This window comes from Chenopodium album, chromosome 8 (genome assembly GCF_948465745.1).
Source record: "Chenopodium album chromosome 8, dcCheAlbu1.1, whole genome shotgun sequence".
NCBI classification, from domain to species: Eukaryota; Viridiplantae; Streptophyta; class Magnoliopsida; order Caryophyllales; family Amaranthaceae; genus Chenopodium; species Chenopodium album.
Genome location: NC_137841.1, coordinates 22,898,276 through 22,920,098, shown reverse-complemented (window position 1 = coordinate 22,920,098; position 21,823 = coordinate 22,898,276). Strand labels below are relative to the sequence as shown.

The window sequence follows — 21,823 nt, the reverse complement described above, 5'->3', positions numbered from 1 at the left end:
TCCGTTTTTAAATATATGCTCCATTGTCTATTTTGGCCGATTTTAAACACTTGTTCCGTTTCCTTATTTGGAAAGATTTTATAATATTTAATTTATTTTTCTTAATTAGTGGTTCCAAATAAATCATAATTAATTTTTTATTCTTTTACCAACCTCATTACCTTCATATTCTTTTACCAACCTCATTACCTTCATATTACTTTTTCCAATTTCTTCAAAGTTCAAACTCTGCGCATGAAAAAAGGTTAATTTTTAAATAATCAGTCAAAAATATAGCCATTTTCGAACTAACTACACGTTTAATTTTTTATTTTAAATCACCTCCCCTTAAATTAAATAAATGCTCAAATTACCGCCCATTTCAAAAATCCGGTGGATTTTTTCTGTCTGTAGGCCCTACATAACACTTATTTTGACCCTTTTGACTGATTTTTTTCCTCGATTTTTCCTTTAAAAAACGCTCTCTAAACTTTAATTCACATTTCCTTCACCAAATTCTACCAAATTTTCAAAGAGAAAAAAGTGAATTGAAGTTAGAAGAGCGTTTTTAAAGAGTAAAATCGGGGAAAAAAATAAGTCAAAAGGGTAAAAAAAAAAGGCGTTAGGTTAGGCCCACAGATGGAAAATCCACCGGATTTTTAAAATGGGTGGTAATATAAACGTTTATTTAATTTAAGGGGTGATAATTTAAAATAAAAAATTAAACGAGTGGTTAGTTCAAAAATGATTACATTATCGGGTGGTAATTTAAAATTTTTTTTTAAAAAAATGAAGTATGTATTTAAAAATGGAATGAGTTACATTTAAAGTTAGGGTACTCCGTAAAAGTAGAATCATAAACATAAACGTAATGACTCTATAACAACGTATTACAAAGAGAAATATCATATATCATTGGGGTCCGCCTCGGAAAGCTGAATTTATTCATCACGGATTTCCATGTCCCTATCTAACCTTTTTTTCTATAAAATCTACAACAACATTCACAAGTGACTGACTGTACTTTCAGTGACTCTGAAATTGAAAGAAAAATAATCAATTTTTTTTTTTTTTTTTTGTGAGATTGTTTGTAATTTGTGTGAATTATGGCGACATTGCCATTATCATCATCATCAACTGGAAGAACATATAATTGTTCTTCTTCATATTATTCATCAATTTCTCGAGTTATGGAATTCAGCTTCAAAAATGGCTGTTATAATTCTAGGATTTTGTTTTCTTCTATTAATAATAGAAATATGATTGTGAGAGGTACAAGAAGATGTTTTGTTGTTAAGAATGTGTTTAGTGATTCGAAGCCGAAATCTCAGGAGCCGATCATTGAAGAAGGTCTGTTTATTGTTTTTATTTTGAATTTGATTTGGTATTTCTGATTTCATTTTTGGGTTTTTGTTGAAATTGCTCTGTTATGTTTTTGTAAGAAATGTTTTGTTGAAAATGTTACCACAGTAATTGCTGGAAATCCCAATTCCCGATATCTATGTTAATACTCTTAATGGGACTCGATTAAAGTGTGTAATATGACAATTATATTAAAATGTTGCATAATTTTGGTACAAAATGAATGTTGTCTCTAACAATGTTTATGTTTTGTTGTTTTAATGTATTAAAATTTATATTGAGTCATTGTTCAAAATTCAAATTAGTGACATCTAGTAAGATCATGAAGAATTGAACAAGTATCAACTCTTATTATTTCTTGGTGTCAATATGGACAATATCAATTAAAAAAAAGCAGGATGGTTTGGGATCCTTATGATTTCTTTGTTTTTAATAAAAATTAAAAAAAAAAGGTTTGTAAAAAAAAAAAGTTTGTATGTTAGTGGTATATTTAGCAGTAGCTAATTTCTAATGTATTGCTTGAGAGTGTCTTTAGAGTTTTATTTATTTATTTATTTATTTTTTCACAAATGTATAACGAAAAAAAGATAGGATGCAAATCATAGTTGCAATTTTTATTTTTCTGTCTTTTGTGTTTACGAGTAATGTAGTGATTCAACGTAATTGCGAATTTATGGTGATTTAGTAACAAAAAGGATGTGAACACTGAACAATCACCAGGAGCATCCTGTAGGAGCTTATTTTAGTTTGCTTTGAGAGTTGGACTTGTATTAGATCAGATCACCGTAAATGAAATTTTTTTGAAGATATCTGGAAATGGTTAGTGTTCAAAGCTATTATAATGTGGATAATGTAAGGAGGATTGTTAATATTCCCCTTTTGGCCAATTTGAATATGTCCTGACGTACCAATTCGATTGGATTATCAAGCACGCAACCTGGACATTTATGCTGTTATGAACTAATGTAAGAGCATCCAATATTATCGTACTAGCGCCAGTTCTCAAGTGCTTGATTCGTTCTTGAGAACTGGCACTAGTACGATAATATTATACTTACATGAAGTATGCATTGGAAGTTCTCAAGTGCTTGATTCGTTCTTTCTCAGGCTTTACTTATTTGTTTCATACTCATGTTTTCAGGGACTTCAAGCAATTCGAACCCATTAAGAAACTTGAGCCCAGATTCTGCTTCAATAGCCTCAAGTATTAAATACCATGCGGAGTTCACTCCTTTGTTTGCTCCCAATGAGTTTTCCCTTCCCAAGGCTTTCTTTGCTGCTGCACAGAGTGTTAGAGATTCAATTATAATCAACTGGAATGCTACTTATGACCTTTACGAGAAGATGAACATGAAGCAAGCTTATTATTTGTCCATGGAGTTTCTCCAGGTTCTCTTACTGGTCTTTTTCTGGTTGGTCGTGAAATAAAAAAAAATTCATGTTGTCTATGGCAATTTGAAAATTAAGTAATTGTTCTCTTGTTTGTAGGGCAGAGCATTGTTGAACGCTATTGGGAATTTGGAACTTTCTGATGCCTATGAAGATGCTTTGAAAAAGCTTGGACACAATTTGGAAGCTGTAGCTAGTCAGGTTTGTTTTTATGCTTTAGATTCAGAAGTACTATATCTGCTGTACTGTTGTTCTTATTGATGATTTTGCATTGTTGGAATTTTCTATTGGCCATTTGGAATTTAAACCTTCTTTTTTCCCCATATCCTTGCCTGTTTGACAATTTTCACCACCAAATGACTCCATTCTATATTTCGTTAGCTGGGTAGGATTGTGGGCTCTATCTTTCGAAAACAGCCTTTATACTGGTTAGGGTGACTTAAGAATAATTTTTCCTCTCATTTGGACCTCCTACCATGCCTAAATTGCCAATGGCGGATACACACTGTTTTCAGATGTGTGGGCTTGCACTGCTGGTTTCATGATCTTCAGGCTACCCTAAGTCAACACCTAATTGCCTGTTTGCATCTAAGATACCTTGCGCATAATAACAATTGGCACTTCAATCTTAACTTCTCATGAAGTAATCTAGTATTAACATTGTCCTGTTGTCTTAGAAACCTTTGACCTTATGGAGCACAATTACCACAGGCAATCCATAATTTCGAGTAGAAATAGTTTGTTGGTTCTATGTATTTATTTATTTATTTTAAAAACTGTGGCAAATCTGGCAATTGCTTTGATACATGAAAAAAATGTGGCAAACTAGCAAAGTGTAATAGGTGATTAATTAGGAGCTGAGTCAGCCTAGCTTTAATGAGTCAGCATAAGTTTGTTAGAGATATTTTTAACTCATTACAGAGTTATTAATATCTCTATTCAATGTAATAACGCATTAAATCAATTCTGCTGAAATAAAAATCCCAAAAGTTCTCTCTCTTCTGTTATTTCCTCTGTAATCTTCTCAGTTCATCAATGGAGATTCTCCATTGAAATCGCTAACTTTAGTGATAGTTGCTTGAGATTCCAGTACATATATTGTGTACTGCTACATTGGTATCAGAGCAAACCCATTTCAAGAATTCGGAATTCTTGAAAATACCCTGTTCGATTGAAAAACCCAGATCGATTGAATTCGATTTTCTTCGATTTTTCGTTGATATTCTTGTTTCTTGAAGATTCTTGGAGTAATCCTGGCACCAATTTCCGTGAAAAGGATGGTATCTGTCGAGCAACAGGTGAAGGATCTTGAGTTGCGATTGGGAGAGCAGCAGAAAGTTAGCTCTGTTTTTCAAGATCGGGTGTTGAAAATGATGCAAGATTTGAGCGCGAAATTGGATGAAGTTGGGCATAAATCTCCCCCAAATACTCCAATTTCAACCCCAAAAACGCCTGAACTAGGGTCCAATCCAACCAGGACTCTTGGGTATGTTCCTAAACTCGAGTTTCCTAAATTTGATGGCCATAATTATAGACTGTGGATTAAGAAATGCAACAAGTATTTTAAGCTGTGCAAGATTAATGATGAACAGAAGGTTGATCTTGCTAGTTTGAATATGATTGATAAAGCTGAGGTGTGGGTTTCTAGCTATTTGGCTAGTAGAAGTAATGTTGATTGGACAAATTTTGTTGTTGATTTAGCTGCTAGATTTAAGGACTCTAAATCTGATAATGCAGTAGAGAATTTTAATAAGTTGCATCAGGTGGGTTCAATTGAGTCGTATGTTGATGACTTTGAGGAACTTAAATCTTTGATGTTACAACAAAACCATGGGTTGACAGATTCATATTTCCTTGCTAGTTTTATTGGGGGATTGAAGCCTGCTGTTAAGCCCTTTGTTAAGGCTTTTAAGCCTCAGACTCTAGCGAATGCTGTTGAGTTTGCTAGGTTACAAGAAGAAAGCTTAGAAGCATCTAAGAATATGGGTAAATCCTATACTACTTATGGTGCTAAGAATACAGTTTCTAGTTCTAGTTTAAAGCCTAGTACTACAAACTCAGGTGCTTTGGTGCCTTTTCAGTCTTCCAAGCCCTTTCATAAACCTCAGATTACCTTTACTGCTGCTGAAAGAAGGGAAAAACAGTTAAAAGGGTTGTGCTATTTTTGTGACCAGCCATATGAAAGAAATCACAAATGTCCCCTTAAACAGACCCAATTGTTTATAGTTGAGATTCTTGGGGAAGATGAGTCTGATGAGGAGGTGATGGAGGTTGAGCAGGAGCAGGATTTAGTTTCTACAGTTGAGCATATGGATCCTCAAATTTCTGTAAATGCTTTAAGTGGTAATCCTAGCTTCCAGACTATGAGAGTAACTGGAGTTTGTGACAATAGCCATTTACATGTCTTGATTGATTCTGGAAGTACCCACAATTTCTTAGATATCAGTGTTGCTAAGAAACTTGGGTGCAAAATTAAGAGCATTTCTCCTCAAGCAGTGACTGTGACTGTGGCTGATGGTAATCATTTGGCTTGTCAGCATGTTTGTAAAGGGTTTAAATGGTCTATCCAGGGCACTGAATTTGTTTCTGATGTGTTGCTGATCTCGTTAGGGAGTTGTGATATGGTTTTGGGAATACAGTGGTTGAGTATGTTGGGTAAAATCAGTTGGGATTTCAGAAAGTTGGTGATGGAATTTGATTTTTGTGGAAAGCATTATGTGCTTCAAGGAGAAAAACCTAAAAAAGTGGTGGCAACTCTTGGCCAGAAAGCTAACAAGAATTTTAATCAATTTGGTCAGTTGTATTTTTTGCAATTGGTTTCTGAAGATTCAACTGCTGAAATGTTCTGCCTTAAAACAGAAATAACAGGTATTCCCAGCAGTATTTCCAGTTTATTACAGGAGTTCAAGGATATATTTGAAGAGCCTAAGGTCTTACCTCCACATAGAGGAGTTTTTGATCACAGAATACCCTTAGAGTTTGGAGCCAATCCAGTGAGCATCAGACCCTATAGGTATCCTTTGTCTCAAAGGGATATTATTGAAAAATTGGTTAAAGAAATGATGGAGCAGGGCATTATTAGGGACAGCTGCAGTCCTTTTGCTTCACCAGTAGTGCTTGTGGGGAAGAAGGATGGCTCTTGGAGGCTATGTGTAGACTATAGGGAACTTAATAAGAAGACAGTTAAGGATAAATTTCCTATACCAGTTGTAGATGAACTGATTGATGAATTGGCTGGCTCTTGGATTTTTAGCAAAATTGATTTGAGAGCAGGATATCATCAGTTAAGGGTACAAGATGAGGATGTGTTCAAAACTGCATTCAAAACTCACAATGGTCACTATGAGTTTTTGGTTATGCCATTTGGAGTCACAAATGCCCCAGCTTCATTTCAGAGTTGGATGAATCACATTTTTAGGCCATTGCTTAGAAAGTGTGTGTTGGTCTTTTTTGATGACATTTTGATTTACAGTAGTACCTTGCAAGACCACTTGATACATTTGAGGTCTGTTTTTGAATTAATGAAACAGAATACTTTGTATGCTAAGATGAGTAAGTGTACTTTTGGAATTGACAAGGTGGAGTATTTAGAGCACTTTATCTCTGGAAAAGGTGTTGAAACTGACCCTAAGAAAGTTGAATCAGTTGTTAAGTGGCCTACTCCTACAAATGTGAAAGAGTTGAGAAGTTTTCTGGGATTAGCAGGATACTACAGAAAGTTTGTTAAGGGTTATGGTTACATTTGTAAGCCCTTAACTCAGTTATTGAAGAAGGGAGAATTCAACTGGAACAGTGATGCTCAGTTGGCTTTTGATTCCTTAAAAACAGCTTTAAGTACAGCTCCAGTACTTGCTTTGCCAGATTTTTCCAAACCTTTTGAAATTGAGACTGATGCTTCTAATATGGGAATTGGGGCTGTCCTTATGCAAACAGGTCATCCTTTGGCCTTTCTAAGTAAAGCTCTTGGACCTAGGTGGCAAAAGCTATCTGTATATGAAAAGGAACTTTTAGCTGTTGTGACTGCAGTTCAAAAGTGGGAGCAGTACCTCATTGGGCAACAGTTTGTGATTAAAACTGATCAAAAGAGTCTTAAGTGATTATTACAGCAAAACATTTCAACTCCATTTCAGCAATTATGGTTATCCAAGTTAATGGGATTCAACTATGAGATAGTGTATAGAAGTGTTACTGAGAATGCAGTTGCAGATGCTCTTTCTAGGGTATCTGGTTCTGAGATTTTGTGCTTGGCTTTGACTGTTTTGGATTCTAATCTAGCTCAGAAGCTCAAAGACAGTTATTTGTTGGATGTGAATACTGCAAAAATTTTCAGTGACATTCAGTTGGGACAATCTTATCCTCATTATGTCATAACTGGTGGGTTACTCAGAAGGAAAGGAAAGTTGGTGGTAGGTCCAGATGATGAATTGAAAGCTGCTATTTTAGGGTGGCTGCACTCTTCTGGTCAAAGTGGACATTCTGGCAGGGATGCAACTTTAGTCAGGGTGAAGAGTATGTTTTATTGGAGAGGAATGTCTGCATTTGTGTCCAATTTTGTGAGGAGTTGTCTAGTTTGCCAAGCAAGCAAAACTGAGAATGTGGCTACTCCTGGTTTACTTCAGCCACTACCTATTCCTCATGAGGTGTGGACTGATATCTCTATGGATTTTATTGGTGGACTTCCAAATGCTGGTGGGAAAACTGTCATTTTTGTGGTGGTGGATAGGTTTAGTAAGTATGCTCACTTCATGGCAATGGCTCACCCCTATTCAGCTATTGATGTGGCTCAAGTCTATTTGGATCATGTGTTCAGATTACATGGTTGGCCAAGGTCAATTGTTAGTGATAGAGATTCTGTATTCCTAAGCAATTTCTGGAAAGCCTTGTTTGAGTTACAAGGTACTGAGTTGCTGCTTTCTTCAGCAGCTTACCATCCTCAGACTGATGGTCAAACTGAGAGGGTTAATAGATGCCTTGAAACTTATCTTAGGTGTATGACTAGTGAGAATCCTAAGCATTGGTGTAGGTGGCTGCCCTTAGCTGAATGGTGGTATAATACTACTTTTCATACTTCAGCACAGGCTACTCCATATGAGATAGTTTACTCTCAACCCCCACCACTTCATCTACCTTATTTGCCAGGTGAATCAAAGGTTGATGCTGTTGATAGGTCTTTGCAAAAAAGGGAGGAAATGATCCAGAGAATGAAGTTTCATTTGAGAAGGGCTCAGGACAGAATGAAGTCTCAGGCTGACAAAAAGAGAAGTGACAGAAAGTTTGCAGTTGGGAGTTGGGTGTGGCTGAAACTACAGGCTTATAGACAGAGCTCAGTTAAGGGACATTCTAATGAAAAGCTTTCTTCCAGATTCTTTGGGCCTTTTCAGATTTTGGAATTAGTTGGAAATGTTGCTTATAAGCTGAAGCTGCCTCAAGATGCTCAGATTCATCCTGTCTTTCATGTCTCTCAATTAAAGAGGTTCCAAGGGGTTTTGCCGGCAATTACTCACATTCCCGGGTGATTACAAGGCAAGGATGCAGATGAGAAGTGGGAACCTGAGGTTATTTTAGGAAGAAGAACAGTTAAACATCACAATGCTGCAGCAGTCCAGTATTTGGTGAGTTGGAAGAATTGTCCTGTTACTGAAGCAACCTGGGAGTTTGCTGATGATTTTGAGAATCGTTTTCCTGGATTTGATGTGTCAACTTGAGGACAAGTTGTCTTAAAGGGGGAAGTATTGTAATAGGTGATTAATTAGGAGCTGAGTCAGCCTAGCTTTAATGAGTCAGCATAAGTTTGTTAGAGATATTTTTAACTCATTACAGAGTATTAATATCTCTATTCAATGTAATAACGCATTCATTCAATTCTGTTGAAATAAAAATCCCAAAAGTTCTCTCTCTTCTGTTATTTCCTCTGTAATCTTCTCAGTTCATCAATGGAGATTCTCCATTGAAATCGCTAACTTTAGTCATAGTTGCTTGAGATTCCAGTACATATATTGTGTACTGCTACACAAAGCCATAATTTTAGATGAAGCTTGAATAAGTTTATGCTGTGGCTTATAACAAATGTAGGGTCATTTGTAGTTTCATTTCAAAATCTTTTTACAGACCTGACCATCTCGAAATGACAAGTACCTGTTTTGTTATTGACCCCTCTCTTCTTCTTCTTCTTTTTTTATTTTTTATTTATTTATTTATTTTTTTTTTGGGTTTCATACTTGGTGCTGTTTACATTGGCTGCTTCATAACAGGAACGTGATGCTGCACTTGGAAATGGGGGTCTTGGGAGGCTTGCATCCTGCTTTCTTGACTCTCTTGCTACATTGAATTACCCTGCATGGGGTTATGGGCTAAGATACAAGTATGGGTTATTCAAGCAAATAATTACCAAGGATGGCCAAGAAGAATCTGCTGAGAATTGGCTTGAGGTATAGTTGCTACATCTTCTTTTAGAAATCATTAAGATGTTTATTACGAAGTAGATGATTATTTTTATGGGCATCTTTTGCATATTCATATTTCAGTATACACATCTTACTGCAGATTGCTAATCCATGGGAACTTGTGAGAAATGATGTATCCTATTCAATAAAATTTTATGGAAAGGTAGCTACTGGATCAGATGGCAGAAGTCACTGGATTGGGGGAGAAGATATCAAGGCTGTTGCCCATGATGTTCCAATTCCTGGGTATCAAACTAAAACCACTATTAATCTTCGACTTTGGTCTACAACAGTACCATCAGATGATTTTGATTTGTCTGCTTTTAATGCTGGGGAACACACCAAAGCAAATGAGGCTCGTGCAAATGCAGAAATGGTTGGTTTTTATAAGAGTTCATCTTGTATCTTAATATGTTTGACCAAATTAGTTGATCTGCATATGGTGAAAACCCCATAACTTGTCAGATATGTTATATGTATGTTACTTGCTCCAAATATGCATCACATTTTCTTTCCTTCAGCGAGGTAGCAGACCTCTGTTCAAAAACTGTCTTTCTGTTACATCTTACTCGTCATCTCAGTTGCCAAATTAGAACACATGACAAGGGAGTTGTTACCCAGCTATATAAGTTTTTGTAACTGTAAAGTCTGTGTTTCAGAAGGGTCATAAAACAATATTCTCAGGCTTCAAAGGGTGCATTTTCACTGTGCTTCATCCACAAGAGTTGTGAATATTGTTTCTTTCTGGATTGAAATTCTTTGGATTATTGTCCTTCTCTTTTTTTGATTCTTGATTTAAAATAGCATTATCAATTCTCTTTTCACAGATCTGTAGTGTACTATACCCTGGGGATGAGTCTATGCAAGGAAAGATCCTTCGTCTGAAGCAACAGTACACTCTATGTTCGGCTTCTTTGCAAGACATTATTTCGCAATTTGAAAGGAGATCAGGGGAACATGTAAAATGGGAAGATTTTCCAGAGAAGGTGGCTGTGCAGATGAATGACACCCACCCAACGTTGTGTATACCCGAGTTAATGAGGATATTAATAGATGTAAAAGGACTTAGCTGGAAGGAATCTTGGAATATAACCCAAAGGTACTTCCTACGATCTAATGGTTTACATTAGTGACAACAACAGAAATGCCTTTCTTTTTTTTTTTCTTGCTTTTTGGGGGAGTGGGTGGGCAGTGATAGTGAGAAAGGCAATCTAATTCACTGTTGTGGAATATATTTTTAGCATGCCAACCCTCTGCAGTTATCATATGGAAAGAGATATACATTTCTGTATTTTACTTCCTCATGTCTTGAAATTACCAGTATTCCAGAAATATAATGTGATAGTTGGACCCAACAATCACATTCCAAGGTCAGACTTAAGTAATAATCAATCTTACTGATGGAGTCCAGAGTTTTTAAGAAGAGCAGAATAGCTTTAAGTTGTGGTGATAAAAAGTATATATTTTAACTATAATTTATTCATCAATTTTACAATAATATTTGTAATTTTATTTTAGTTCGGCATATGAAGTCATTGGTGGATATAATTTTAGGAAGGATCTCTCCAGTGCACAGAAGATAGGAAGACTCAAGTATAATTCACTAGTACACTTCATCATGTATCAGTTTTACAAATATTTTAGGAATTATATGCATAATTCCAATTATTGCTTTTCAAATTGCAATTTCTAAATCTATATATCAGGTTTCAGTGCCTTGTTAATCGTTAAATCATTCCTAGCTTGCACTTGTTGAGTTTCCTTGTATCACATGCTCCTTGTGGTCAATGGCTCAGCCCTAAATCTTTTATGTTGTCAGTTCATTTCAAAAAGTCATTGGTGATCCCAGATTCATGGCAACAGAATGGTCTTGATATCATCTCTGTCCTGTAGGAGCACCAGGCTGTGCTTTGTTTTCTTCTTCTTCTTTTTTTTTTTTATATCCAAGCGTGGAAGCTAACATATGAATCTATGACTGAGAGAGAGGGGTTGGAGTTGGCGGGGGGGGGGGGGGGGGGGGGTTAAAGTGGCATTTATTCTATGCCAAATTTAGGTAAAAGTGGCATTTATTCTATGTCAAATTTAGGTACGCCTGCCTTCTTTTACTAGGAGAATTGGAGAGCCAAGAAAAGCCATTGGAGATAGAAATTATAGATTATCAATTTATCATGATGAGAGCTTATTGTTACTAAGATTACTTGTGTAATGTAACCAATGCAGAAGTATCTTTGACCTTATGTATATTCTTTCAGATCCCTTTAGCACTTTTATGTGCATAGAAGATCACAAATTAGTCTTTTGATAATAGATGTGATTTACCTATCTGGCTTGATGGTTGTCACCCACAGTGGCAGCAAATGATAACCAACAGATGTTCCTAGGTGTGACCTATGCCTTCACGATACCCATTGACTTAGATCCATGTGCAAATTCCTACTTTTTCCAGTAAACAAAGATGGTTTCCTGTTTCAAGGGAATATGTCCTCTCTACTGGATTTTGTTTTTAAGGAAGTTTAATTTAGTAACACAACCCCCCCCCCCCCCCCCCCCCTCCCCTCTTTCCCTCCCTCTAAAAAAAAGGGTTTCTCACTACTTAGCCCAATTGTACAATTATTTTTGTCTAGTGATTTCTTTTATTGTTTCTCGAAGGCAGTACAGCTGGACTGATTTTATGTGCTGTTAGTTTGAAGATTTGATTACATAGTATTTTGTCCTCCCAGCTTATGTTCCGCTGTCTCTTTGACAGAACTGTTGCCTATACAAATCATACCGTTTTGCCGGAGGCATTGGAGAAATGGAGTTATGAACTTATGCAAACCTTGCTTCCTCGACATGTTGAGATCATAGAGAAAATAGATAAGGAGGTGATCTCATATATTTACCTTTAAATGTTTTGTGTTTCCTGTTTGGACTGATCATTGTCCGTTCTAATACAATATATTGGCTATTTACAGCTTGTTGAAACTATCGTATCTAAGTATGGTTCTAATGATCCTGAATTACTGATAGAAAAGTTGAACGAGTTGAGAATACTAGAGAATTTTGATCTTCCAAGTTCAGTTGCCAGTTTAGTCAAGGAAAAAATGACCTGTCAAGCTGAAGAGCATGAAAAAATTGAAATCCCTAGTGAACAAGATGGACTGGTTGTTGTAAAGGAAAGTGAGGAAGATGTTGTGGAAATGAAGGTAGAGGAAGAGCCAGTTCCAGAACCACCAAAAATGGTCCGGATGGCTAACCTTTGCGTAGTTGGGGGCCATGCAGTAAATGGGGTTGCTGAAATTCATAGCCAAATAGTGAAGGAACAAGTTTTCCGCGACTTCTTTGAGGTAAGATTTGTAACTTGGTATAAAGCAGTGCAACTTTTCTTTGGAAATCCACTTTATGACGAACGAAATTGTCCGTGTTTTTCTCATTTTCTTCTCCCTATTTTGTATCACAATTTATTAAGGTTTGAGTTCTTTCAGTTGTGGCCAGAGAAATTTCAGAATAAAACAAATGGGGTGACTCCAAGAAGATGGATCCGGTTTTGCAATCCAGAACTAAGCAGTATCTTAACAAAATGGATTGGGTCTGAAGACTGGGTTCTTAACACTGAGAAACTTGCAGAATTGCGAAAGGTAACAATCTGTTTCATATTCACTTATGTATTGTGGTTCAAGCTGTATTAATTTTTGCAAACCGAAGATGGAGGAGATAATGGAGTTAGGTTCCGTTAGTCATTAAGGGCATCAAGTGAAGATATGCAAATCTCAAGAGTACCAGGTGAAATTTTGACAACATAGAGGTGCCTTTGTAAACCTCAGGGCCTCAGGGGTACCACATGATAAAACCAATGATGTATATATAGTTGATTATTTGCTTCATAGGAATACAAGAATGTGATTAGAACTTGAGCTTAAGAATCTTTAAAAGGATGACTTAATAAAGTAAGCCTCTGTGTCAGGCTGCATCTTGATTAGTGCAAGGTAGAGGAACTTTCCACCGAGAGTTGTTTGGAAAATCTCTCTGAGAATCAAGTAAGGAAATATACAAAATGGGCTAGAATTTTTGAGAGAAAAAGTGGTGATCAGAAAGGAAGGTATGAGGATATGGCTAGGCTTTTGTAATAATTTCAAGCAGTCAAAGTGAGGGTATCTGTTGAGATATCTGTGATAAGGGTATTTACAGGCTATGCCTTTGAAAATATGTGGACAAAACCCCTGGCACTGCAACTAGAATGAGCCTGCTACAAGTCTGTAGTAGGGTTTTTGGAGTTTATCATTCTCCCATAACAGCTAGCCTACAGCAGTGTGATACCTGGCATTTCCAAGTCTTTGAAATTACGTGCTGCTCGTCCTTATTTTAAAGTGTTTGGAGAGGGTTTAGCTGCCATATTTCCTTAGAAGAGGTATGATGAGTCTACATTAGGCCAAGTCATATGACATCAAGTATAAATGGGAATTGAAATTTTCTTATTTGGTTTGAGAATATGTTGGTGGTTGGGATTGTGAAATGGGAGATCCTTCTTGACAAATATTTCCAAGCTGGGAGGGTTGGTAAATGGATGAGGAAGATAGGAATGAAGGCAAAGTGGTGAAGGCAAAGTGATAATATATTAATATTGACTCTAAAGGTAGAGAGCAAAGGAGGGATAAAGTTGACATTAATCTGCTTTTTTATTTTATTTGGGTTATTCACATAATCTATCATAAATCAAACAAAAATAAATATGTAATGGATTTCTCACTCTTAATCCCTCTTTTTAATCAATAAAGTCTAATCTCCCTTTCCTAAACTCTTTCTAAGGGTTTCTGGATGAGTATGTCCTACAAAATTATATAACTGTACTCTTTGTGGTATCTATTTATTTCAAAAATAGGGGAACAGAATAATGAAGAAAAGGAAATAAAAAAATATAAATTACTGTTCTCCATGTTACATTCTCTCTAGTAGCTGGGTTCATTCTTTTCTCAAAATCTCATTTAATATTGCCTAATGCCTCACAAGGGTCAAGAGGCCCGTTTATTCATTAGATCATGCGGGATAGTAGTGGTAGTAGGTGAATCAGATGCATGCTATTTTACATATGTAATTGCAAAGAGATTTTCTCTGGTCTCTAACTGGACATGCTTAAAAGGGACTGCTACTTCACTATAAATAAGCATTGACACTCTTGCATAAGACATTTTAACTCTGTTGCATGCTATAAATAAAAACTATCTGATAGTGATTCATTCAGATCTCTTCAACTGGCTGCAAAAGTTTAGACTATGCTTATTTGTTTTAACTAGTGTTTTGTCTTTTGCCTTTGTTTACTTTATTCTGCTTCAAACACCTTTGTCTTAACTAACTGTAACATACTGGGCAACTGATTGCAGTTTGCAGATAACAAAGATCTTCATACTGAATGGATGGCAGCAAAGCGGAACAACAAACTGAAGGTTGTTTCTTTGATTAAAGAGAGAACAGGTTACACAGTCAGCCCAGATGCAATGTTTGATATTCAGGTAGCGTTTTACTTTTGCATTAACAGATCAAATTGTTTCAAGATGCTGCTTCAATGATATGTTTTTTTTTTTTAGTTAGAATAGGAGTGGTTGATCATGTACTTAGAGAAGAAAAGAGAAAAGTTGCCAATGCATGTTAGCTGGAAAATTGCATGCAACTCTACCTACATTGTCTTCAGTTCCTGTTCATTCATGTTTGTGTTGATGTTTTTTTTGGCCTGGGGAGAGGGGGGGGGGGGGGGGGGGAGAGAAGAAAAGGGAGAGAGTTTTCTAATATGTTCACAATTATACCAGTTGTCATATTCTTTTTTTTTAGGCAGAAGGTGTTGAACCTATTTGACATTTTCGAACTTGCAACTTTGTTAGCATAGTACATTGACTCTCTTCTAGGCTTCTATGTTCTTTGATTTCTACACTGGACGTTTCTTAATTCTCCTTGTTCTCTCTCATTTACATAGTTTGTTAATTTTATGCAACTATAACAATAACTGGATTTTCAGATCAAGCGTATTCATGAATACAAGCGACAACTTCTAAACATATTGGGAATTGTATACCGCTACAAAAAAATGAAAGAAATGAGTGCTGAGGAGAGGAAAGAAAACTTTGTTCCAAGAGTTTGTATATTTGGAGGAAAAGCGTTTGCCACATATGTGCAGGCTAAAAGAATAGTGAAATTTATCACCGATGTAGGAGCTGCAATTAATAATGATCCTGACATTGGTGATCTACTGAAGGTATGCTTTTGTACAATATAACACTGGCAAATGTTGTAGTGTTACTTGCATATTTTTATATATAAAGTACTATTATTTTGTGACTTTTAGTTTTCTATCTTTTCTCTGTGTCTGTATCATGGAGAGGGGAAGAGGGGAGGGGGAGTTTGAAGAATCAGATAATGTGATCAGAGGAAGCGCTGAAAAGTGCATCTAAAATTTCTTTAGTCGAGGATCTCTTCTGTTGCCTTGGGGCTGTATTGAATATATTCAGCATATATATATACATTAGAGCTAACAGAGTATGCTACAATTACTTACAAGTGGTCCATGTTAAATTTTCCTTGTAATAAAATTAAATGTAAAACCTTTCTGTACTGGAGCTATATCAGTGACTTTTGAAGCTTTCTGATCCTTTTAAGCAATACTAAACTTCTCTGAGACTTTATAGTCTTGCGAACCATGTACATGCAAAAGTAAAATCTGGTTACACCATTGACCTTAGAATATAGAGTATAAGATACCACAGTTTGATTACAAAAAAAAAAAAAAAAAAAAAGTGCTAGGCTGCTAGCTGATTCTTCTCTCAGGCATATAACAGTCTAGCATATTCTTGAAGAGATAGTTAGCACTAGATTAGATATGCGCCATTAGTTATGCTGTCATTAGACCACAGAACCACATTGATAGTTACAGTTGTGTAATGTAATTTCTTGTGTTTTGGACGACTGCCAAAATTCTTTGTTAATTCTTCAGCTTGGTACTTAAGGAGAATGTCGCAGCAGAATTATATTGGCTCAGTTAAGTGTACAAGGAATATCATCTTTAAATCAGTAAGGAATACAGATTGGTAGTTATCTGTCTCTAATTTTTCTTCTTTTTCTTTTTCTTTTTTTTTTTTAAATGTAAACTAATATTATTTTTTGACCTATATCAATTACTCCCTCTTCACACTTATAACTAGTGAAACACTTCCCTTGTTTATTTTGCAATTTCTCTCTATCTCACCTCACCACCTGGGTAGAGACTCACATTTCTCTCTATCTATTTCCTCATCACATTAGTCTCCTTAGTCCTTAATATTTATGGCACAACTTGATGTTTCACTTTTTTGAATGGACAGAAGGGGTATTAATCCTCAAACATACTTAGGAGTTGTAATGGTTGATTTTTGCCAACTAAATATCTGTTTTATTTTTCTAATTAGAAATTTTATTTTATCTTGGTTAATTTCTGACATTCAGGTTATATTTGTCCCTGATTACAACGTAAGTGTGGCTGAGCTGTTGATCCCTGCTAGTGAGCTTTCCCAGCATATAAGGTATTTGATTTCCTGTTTCACATAGTCTATATAAATTCAACTAATATTCTTGAAGTACCTGGTTATGCTCAACCATCTAATATGATCCTTCCAATACGACTTGTAAGAGGACATGCTGAAATATATTTAAAATGAAGTCAATGATTACAAAATGTTTATTTTATATACTATTTGTCATTTTTGATGTAACTGTCGAGCCAATGATAGATCTTGTCTAAAACATTGAGTAAAATGGCACCATTCCTACCATGTAGTCAAAATATAACAAGTCATAGAGGTATGATCTTAGTACATGATGCTCGTCCTTAGTCATTTAATTAGTCTCTTTTAATGCTCTGCTTTCTCCTTACGACACCAATGGGGGAGTCATGTTTATTGTCGTAGTTTTCTCATATACCTCCCTGTGTCAGTGGTTTGACAGCAATGATTTATCATGACGACAAAACACTGTTTTTTTTTACTATGTTTGCTTGTGATCCTCATTAACCTCCTCTGAGGCTCTGTGTTAGATTATGTAAATAATCTTATGTATATATTAGTTTGTAATTTACTAATGTATCCTTAGTTGTTAACCCTACATACTCTGAATTGTATGGCTAATCATCACCAAAACAAGCCAGTGTCCTTGTAGCAACCACAATCAGTTACTGTCATGGGAAAAGTCAAGCCCCTGAGCCGATACAAGTAGCTGGTGCCTGGCGTTATATGCCAGTTTTTTCTCCTTCGCACATCCGTTGCTCCTGTTTTTTTCTCTATCCACTTCTAATCATCCTTTTTTGTTTCTTTGGCAAGAGGTTATCTGTCTCTTAAGTCTTAACCCTCATTGGACTCATTGCTATTGCTAAATTGCATTTCTATCTCCTAGCAGATCCATGAGCTGCATATAAATTAGCTGTGACCATCATATATATCAATAAAAAAAAACCCCAGCATCACTTTGTCGAGTAATTACAATTTTAAGTCAATTCTGTCTGTAAGTTATGTAAGTATGCCGAGACTGATGATGTGCAAGAATCCATTGCTCATCAACATGCAATTCCAAGCAATACTGCTGACAATATAGCAGAATCATCTGAAAGCATTTTTTTAAGCTTCTTGAGCATGCCTCAGAGAAATTAAATCCTCACCTGACAGTCATGACCATCCGTGGTAGGGCTTGCCTTGTATTCATGAATGAACCTAAAAAGATTTAGAACTATTGAACTTAATTAACGTGTTCTATCAGCACAGGCAATAGGTCTAGCTGCTAGAAAAACTGGAGTTGACTGGAGATTTAATTATACTACTTTGGTACTGTACACATATGAGATATGACTATGTGAGTTACTGTATTTCTGGAAATGGATTTCGATTGTAATCTCATATATTGGTTTAAGGTGGATAATGTGCTCTTAAATCAAAGAATAAAATAACAAATTAAATAAATTCATACTCCATGTATGTAAACCTTGCTAAATGTTGAATGCTGTACCTTAATAATATGTATTTTACTAAGGAATTCACTTTGTCTACTTTTCGCCATCATACAGCAGGTTCATAAGCAGTATTCCTAGGATAAACGAACTAAGGCACAAATATAATTTTTATATAGATTTATAGGGATGCATGTGTAGTCCTGGCCCAGAAAATGCGCATCAAATTGCATCTTTTTGCATGAACATGTATTGATGTATACTTGTGCTAGTAAAATAACAGAACTTGTGGGGAACGTAATATCACATGGTGTCTTTTCTCAAAAGGTGCCATTAAGTTCCATCAAGTAGAATAACTTATGCATTGCTTAACAATAAATTAATAGAACTTTACATTTGTGCAAAATATTTGACATTGAGAACTAGTGAAGAAACCTGATCACTTCCCATATCAATTAAGACAATTTTCAACTTCGATGGCTGAAATGTGGTAAACTGAAAGTTGATATGCAATATCAAGTTTAAAATATACGGTTGATATCTTGATTTTTCCAAACCTGCAGCACTGCTGGGATGGAGGCAAGTGGAACTAGCAATATGAAGTTTTCAATGAATGGATGCATATTAATTGGGACCCTAGATGGTGCCAATGTTGAGATTAGAGAAGAAGTTGGAGAAGATAACTTCTTCCTATTCGGTGCTGAAGCACATGAGATTGCTGGATTAAGAAAGGAAAGAGCTGAAGGCAAGGTATGGTCTTATCAAGTTTGCTGATGATCTTTTTTGATATACTTACAGCCAATTTACACTACATGGTTTATTTTTTGTTGCAAAATGTTTTAGAAAAACGGCATGCGTTTGCTCAAAGTCTCTTTATCAGCCATATATTAATTGCTGTAGCATTAATCATATCTGGTATTTCTTGGGTTAGAATTGATCTACCTGAAATTTTGAAAGCTGGGAAATTAAAAGTTTCCATGAATTGTTACTCTCTAGCTGCCACAATCTGAGTGTAGAGTGTTTATTACTATGTGCTTAATACACATTTGATCGCCTCATATTAGACGGCTTACTGAGGAAGCGTGAAAAGAACTACCCAATCTCTGTATTACTAGAATGATCCTTGTGGTCTTAAAGGACTAATCTGTACATATCTAACTTTTATACTTTCAACTGCTATTTGTAGTTTGTGCCGGACCCACGTTTTGAAGAAGTCAAGGAGTATGTTGAAAGTGGTGTTTTTGGTTCAAGCAGTTATGATGAACTGTTAGAGTCTTTGGAGGGAAATGAAGGATATGGCCGTGGTGATTATTTCCTCGTGGGAAAAGACTTCCCTAGTTATATAGAATGCCAAGAAAAAGTTGACGAGGCATATAGAGATCAACAGGTAAGGAACTCTAATCTGTTTATTATAGTCATGCTTACTTCCTGAGTTGTTAAGAGTTATAAAAGAAAAGAACATAAAACATATGCTTTTTATTTATTGACCTGTGAAAGGATCCTTAAGAGGTCCTTGAATACAGTTTCTATCACACTCAGAGAGTGTGTGTCGCATAGCTGCGCTATGCACCATATGACATGGCTCCGTTGCCCACAAAAGCTAGCGGCTGTGCATTCATTCAATTGCTATAATGGTCATGAATCTGATATTCTCTCTGTTCTGTTTGATGGTAATGTGCAGAGATGGACAAGAATGTCAATACTAAATACAGCTGGTTCATTCAAATTTAGCAGCGACCGAACAATACATGAATATGCTAAGGATATATGGAATATTCATCCAATTAAATTGCCATGAGCTCAACTAAGATGGCTTCTAGTTATTATCACCAGTTCAATTATTATGCCAGTAAATAAATGTCTTGTTAGGCTATCTATAGAATGCCACGTGCAAGGTTGACATTGTATTGCATATGTAAAAACAGGTACTCTCTTCTAAGATGTAAAAGGAATTTCATGTTTTGATTTGATTTGATTTGAAATAAATATCTATCGAGTGGCGAGTAGTATAGATAATTATGTGCTATTATACTTCCTACTTCCTCTTATTCAATTTTTTTTTTTTGTTTTTTTTGGTGAAGGAGAGGGGCAAGCTCCATACAAAGCAAATCAAACCGAAACTAAAAAAGCAACAAAAGAAAAAACAAGCACACCAAACAAAGAAACACAAAACAAAAACAAACAAGCTAACAACATCCATTCAAGGTTGTCCAGTTGCGGCAACTAGTGTTAGCCTTGAACGAGCTACCCCTCCCCCCTCCCCAACAAAATCCTCCAATAAAATAGCCCTAAGATCCCTAGGGATCGTCTCAAAGAACACTAGTTTCTCTGACAAGTCAAAGTTTGCTAACCAATCCGCCGCTCGGTTAGCCTCGCGATAGCAATGTTTTTAGCTAACTCCCACCCGTGACAAGCAAGAAGCGATCTGCACTTGCGGATAATGTGAATAAAACGAGAGTTGGAGGGACACTCCTCCAACAAAAGCCGCACTACCACTTCCGAATCCACCCTAAGCTGGACTCACTTATGATTTCCATTCCACACAATGGCAAGGCCTCAAAGAACACCCAAAATCTTAGCCCTTGGACACAAACAAGTACCACAATTATTAGCAAACACCTCAAAAATCTCACCATTGCCGCCACGAATTATGCCACACCTTTCAAGGCACCATCAGTGTGCAAAGCCACCCATCCTTCTCTCGGATAATTCCACCTGATAAATCTCTCTTCCCTAGCTCGCTTCCCACGTTCACAACGAATTAAGGAACTTTCCAAGGCTTTGCTAATTTCTCCAACTCCGACCCAAATAAAACCTGCTTGATCTAAAGGGAGATTCACTGTTCTTCGAAAGCATCTATCATTCCGCCATCGCCAAATCCTCCAAAGGGTCACCGCTAAAATAAAAGGTCCTCTATCCCCAAACAAAAAGTCATCCGATTCCAAATTTGACAAAATCCAGTCCTATAGACTTCCTTCTCTCATTAATCTTGTCTAAGACCATCCTATCTTGCGCCAACAAATCGAGCAGCAGGGCAAATCCTTAAGATATGCTCAGTAGTTTCCTCATCACCACCACAAGCCATACACCGAGGGTCATTAGCAATTTTCCTGATAAATAGATTAACATTTGTCATAAGTCGATCTTGAATTGATAACCACAAGAATATCCTGATACTCTAAGGTACCTTGGCTTGCCAAATTAATTTCCAACCATGAACCTGCTGCACACTTGGTGTGTCTCTATTGCACACTATATTAATGGCAGAGGCAATGGAGAAGCCACACGAAGGAGTACCCTGCCAAAAAATTTCATCAATCGCATCCTCATCATCTACTAGTTCATGAGCCGCAATCTCACTTAGCACACTACTTGGAAGATAGTCAGCAAAAATCTCATATTTCTACCCTGATTTCACATCCCACATATTCTTCACAGTGAAGTCTAATAACTCTTGAGGGGGTCAATCGGGGCTAGAGCTAGAAGAGAGTCCTTAGTCGCTCACTTTTGCCTCTAAAATAGAGTATCTTTGCCAATCCCAACTGCCATACTCACTCCCTTCTTAAGGGTATCAACAATTTGAACAATACCCTTCCATACATTCACGTGGGCCGTGCTGTGGGCATGGGTGTGCTAAATGCCACCACCAGGCACGGCAAGGCACAACCCGCGACGGCCCAGCACAGCACGTTGTGCACTTATTTACCCTTTTCAA

At 36.4% G+C, this 21,823-nt stretch overlaps 1 protein-coding gene across 1 annotated transcript; it reads left to right on the top strand.

The window, feature by feature from the left end:
• Positions 1-931: 931 nt before the first annotated feature.
• LOC145555916 (alpha-1,4 glucan phosphorylase L isozyme, chloroplastic/amyloplastic-like) lies at positions 932-20,096 on the top strand. The gene is made up of 15 exons (XM_081617629.1): positions 932-1,329; positions 2,483-2,730; positions 2,830-2,931; positions 8,982-9,158; positions 9,274-9,549; positions 10,001-10,272; positions 11,920-12,037; positions 12,128-12,499; positions 12,638-12,790; positions 14,531-14,659; positions 15,160-15,396; positions 16,620-16,696; positions 18,672-18,858; positions 19,295-19,495; positions 19,790-20,096. The coding sequence occupies exons 1-15, from the start codon at positions 1,086-1,088 to the stop codon at positions 19,904-19,906; spliced, it is 2,910 nt and encodes a 969-aa protein (XP_081473755.1). The 5' UTR covers positions 932-1,085; the 3' UTR covers positions 19,907-20,096.
• Positions 20,097-21,823: the final 1,727 nt, after the last annotated feature.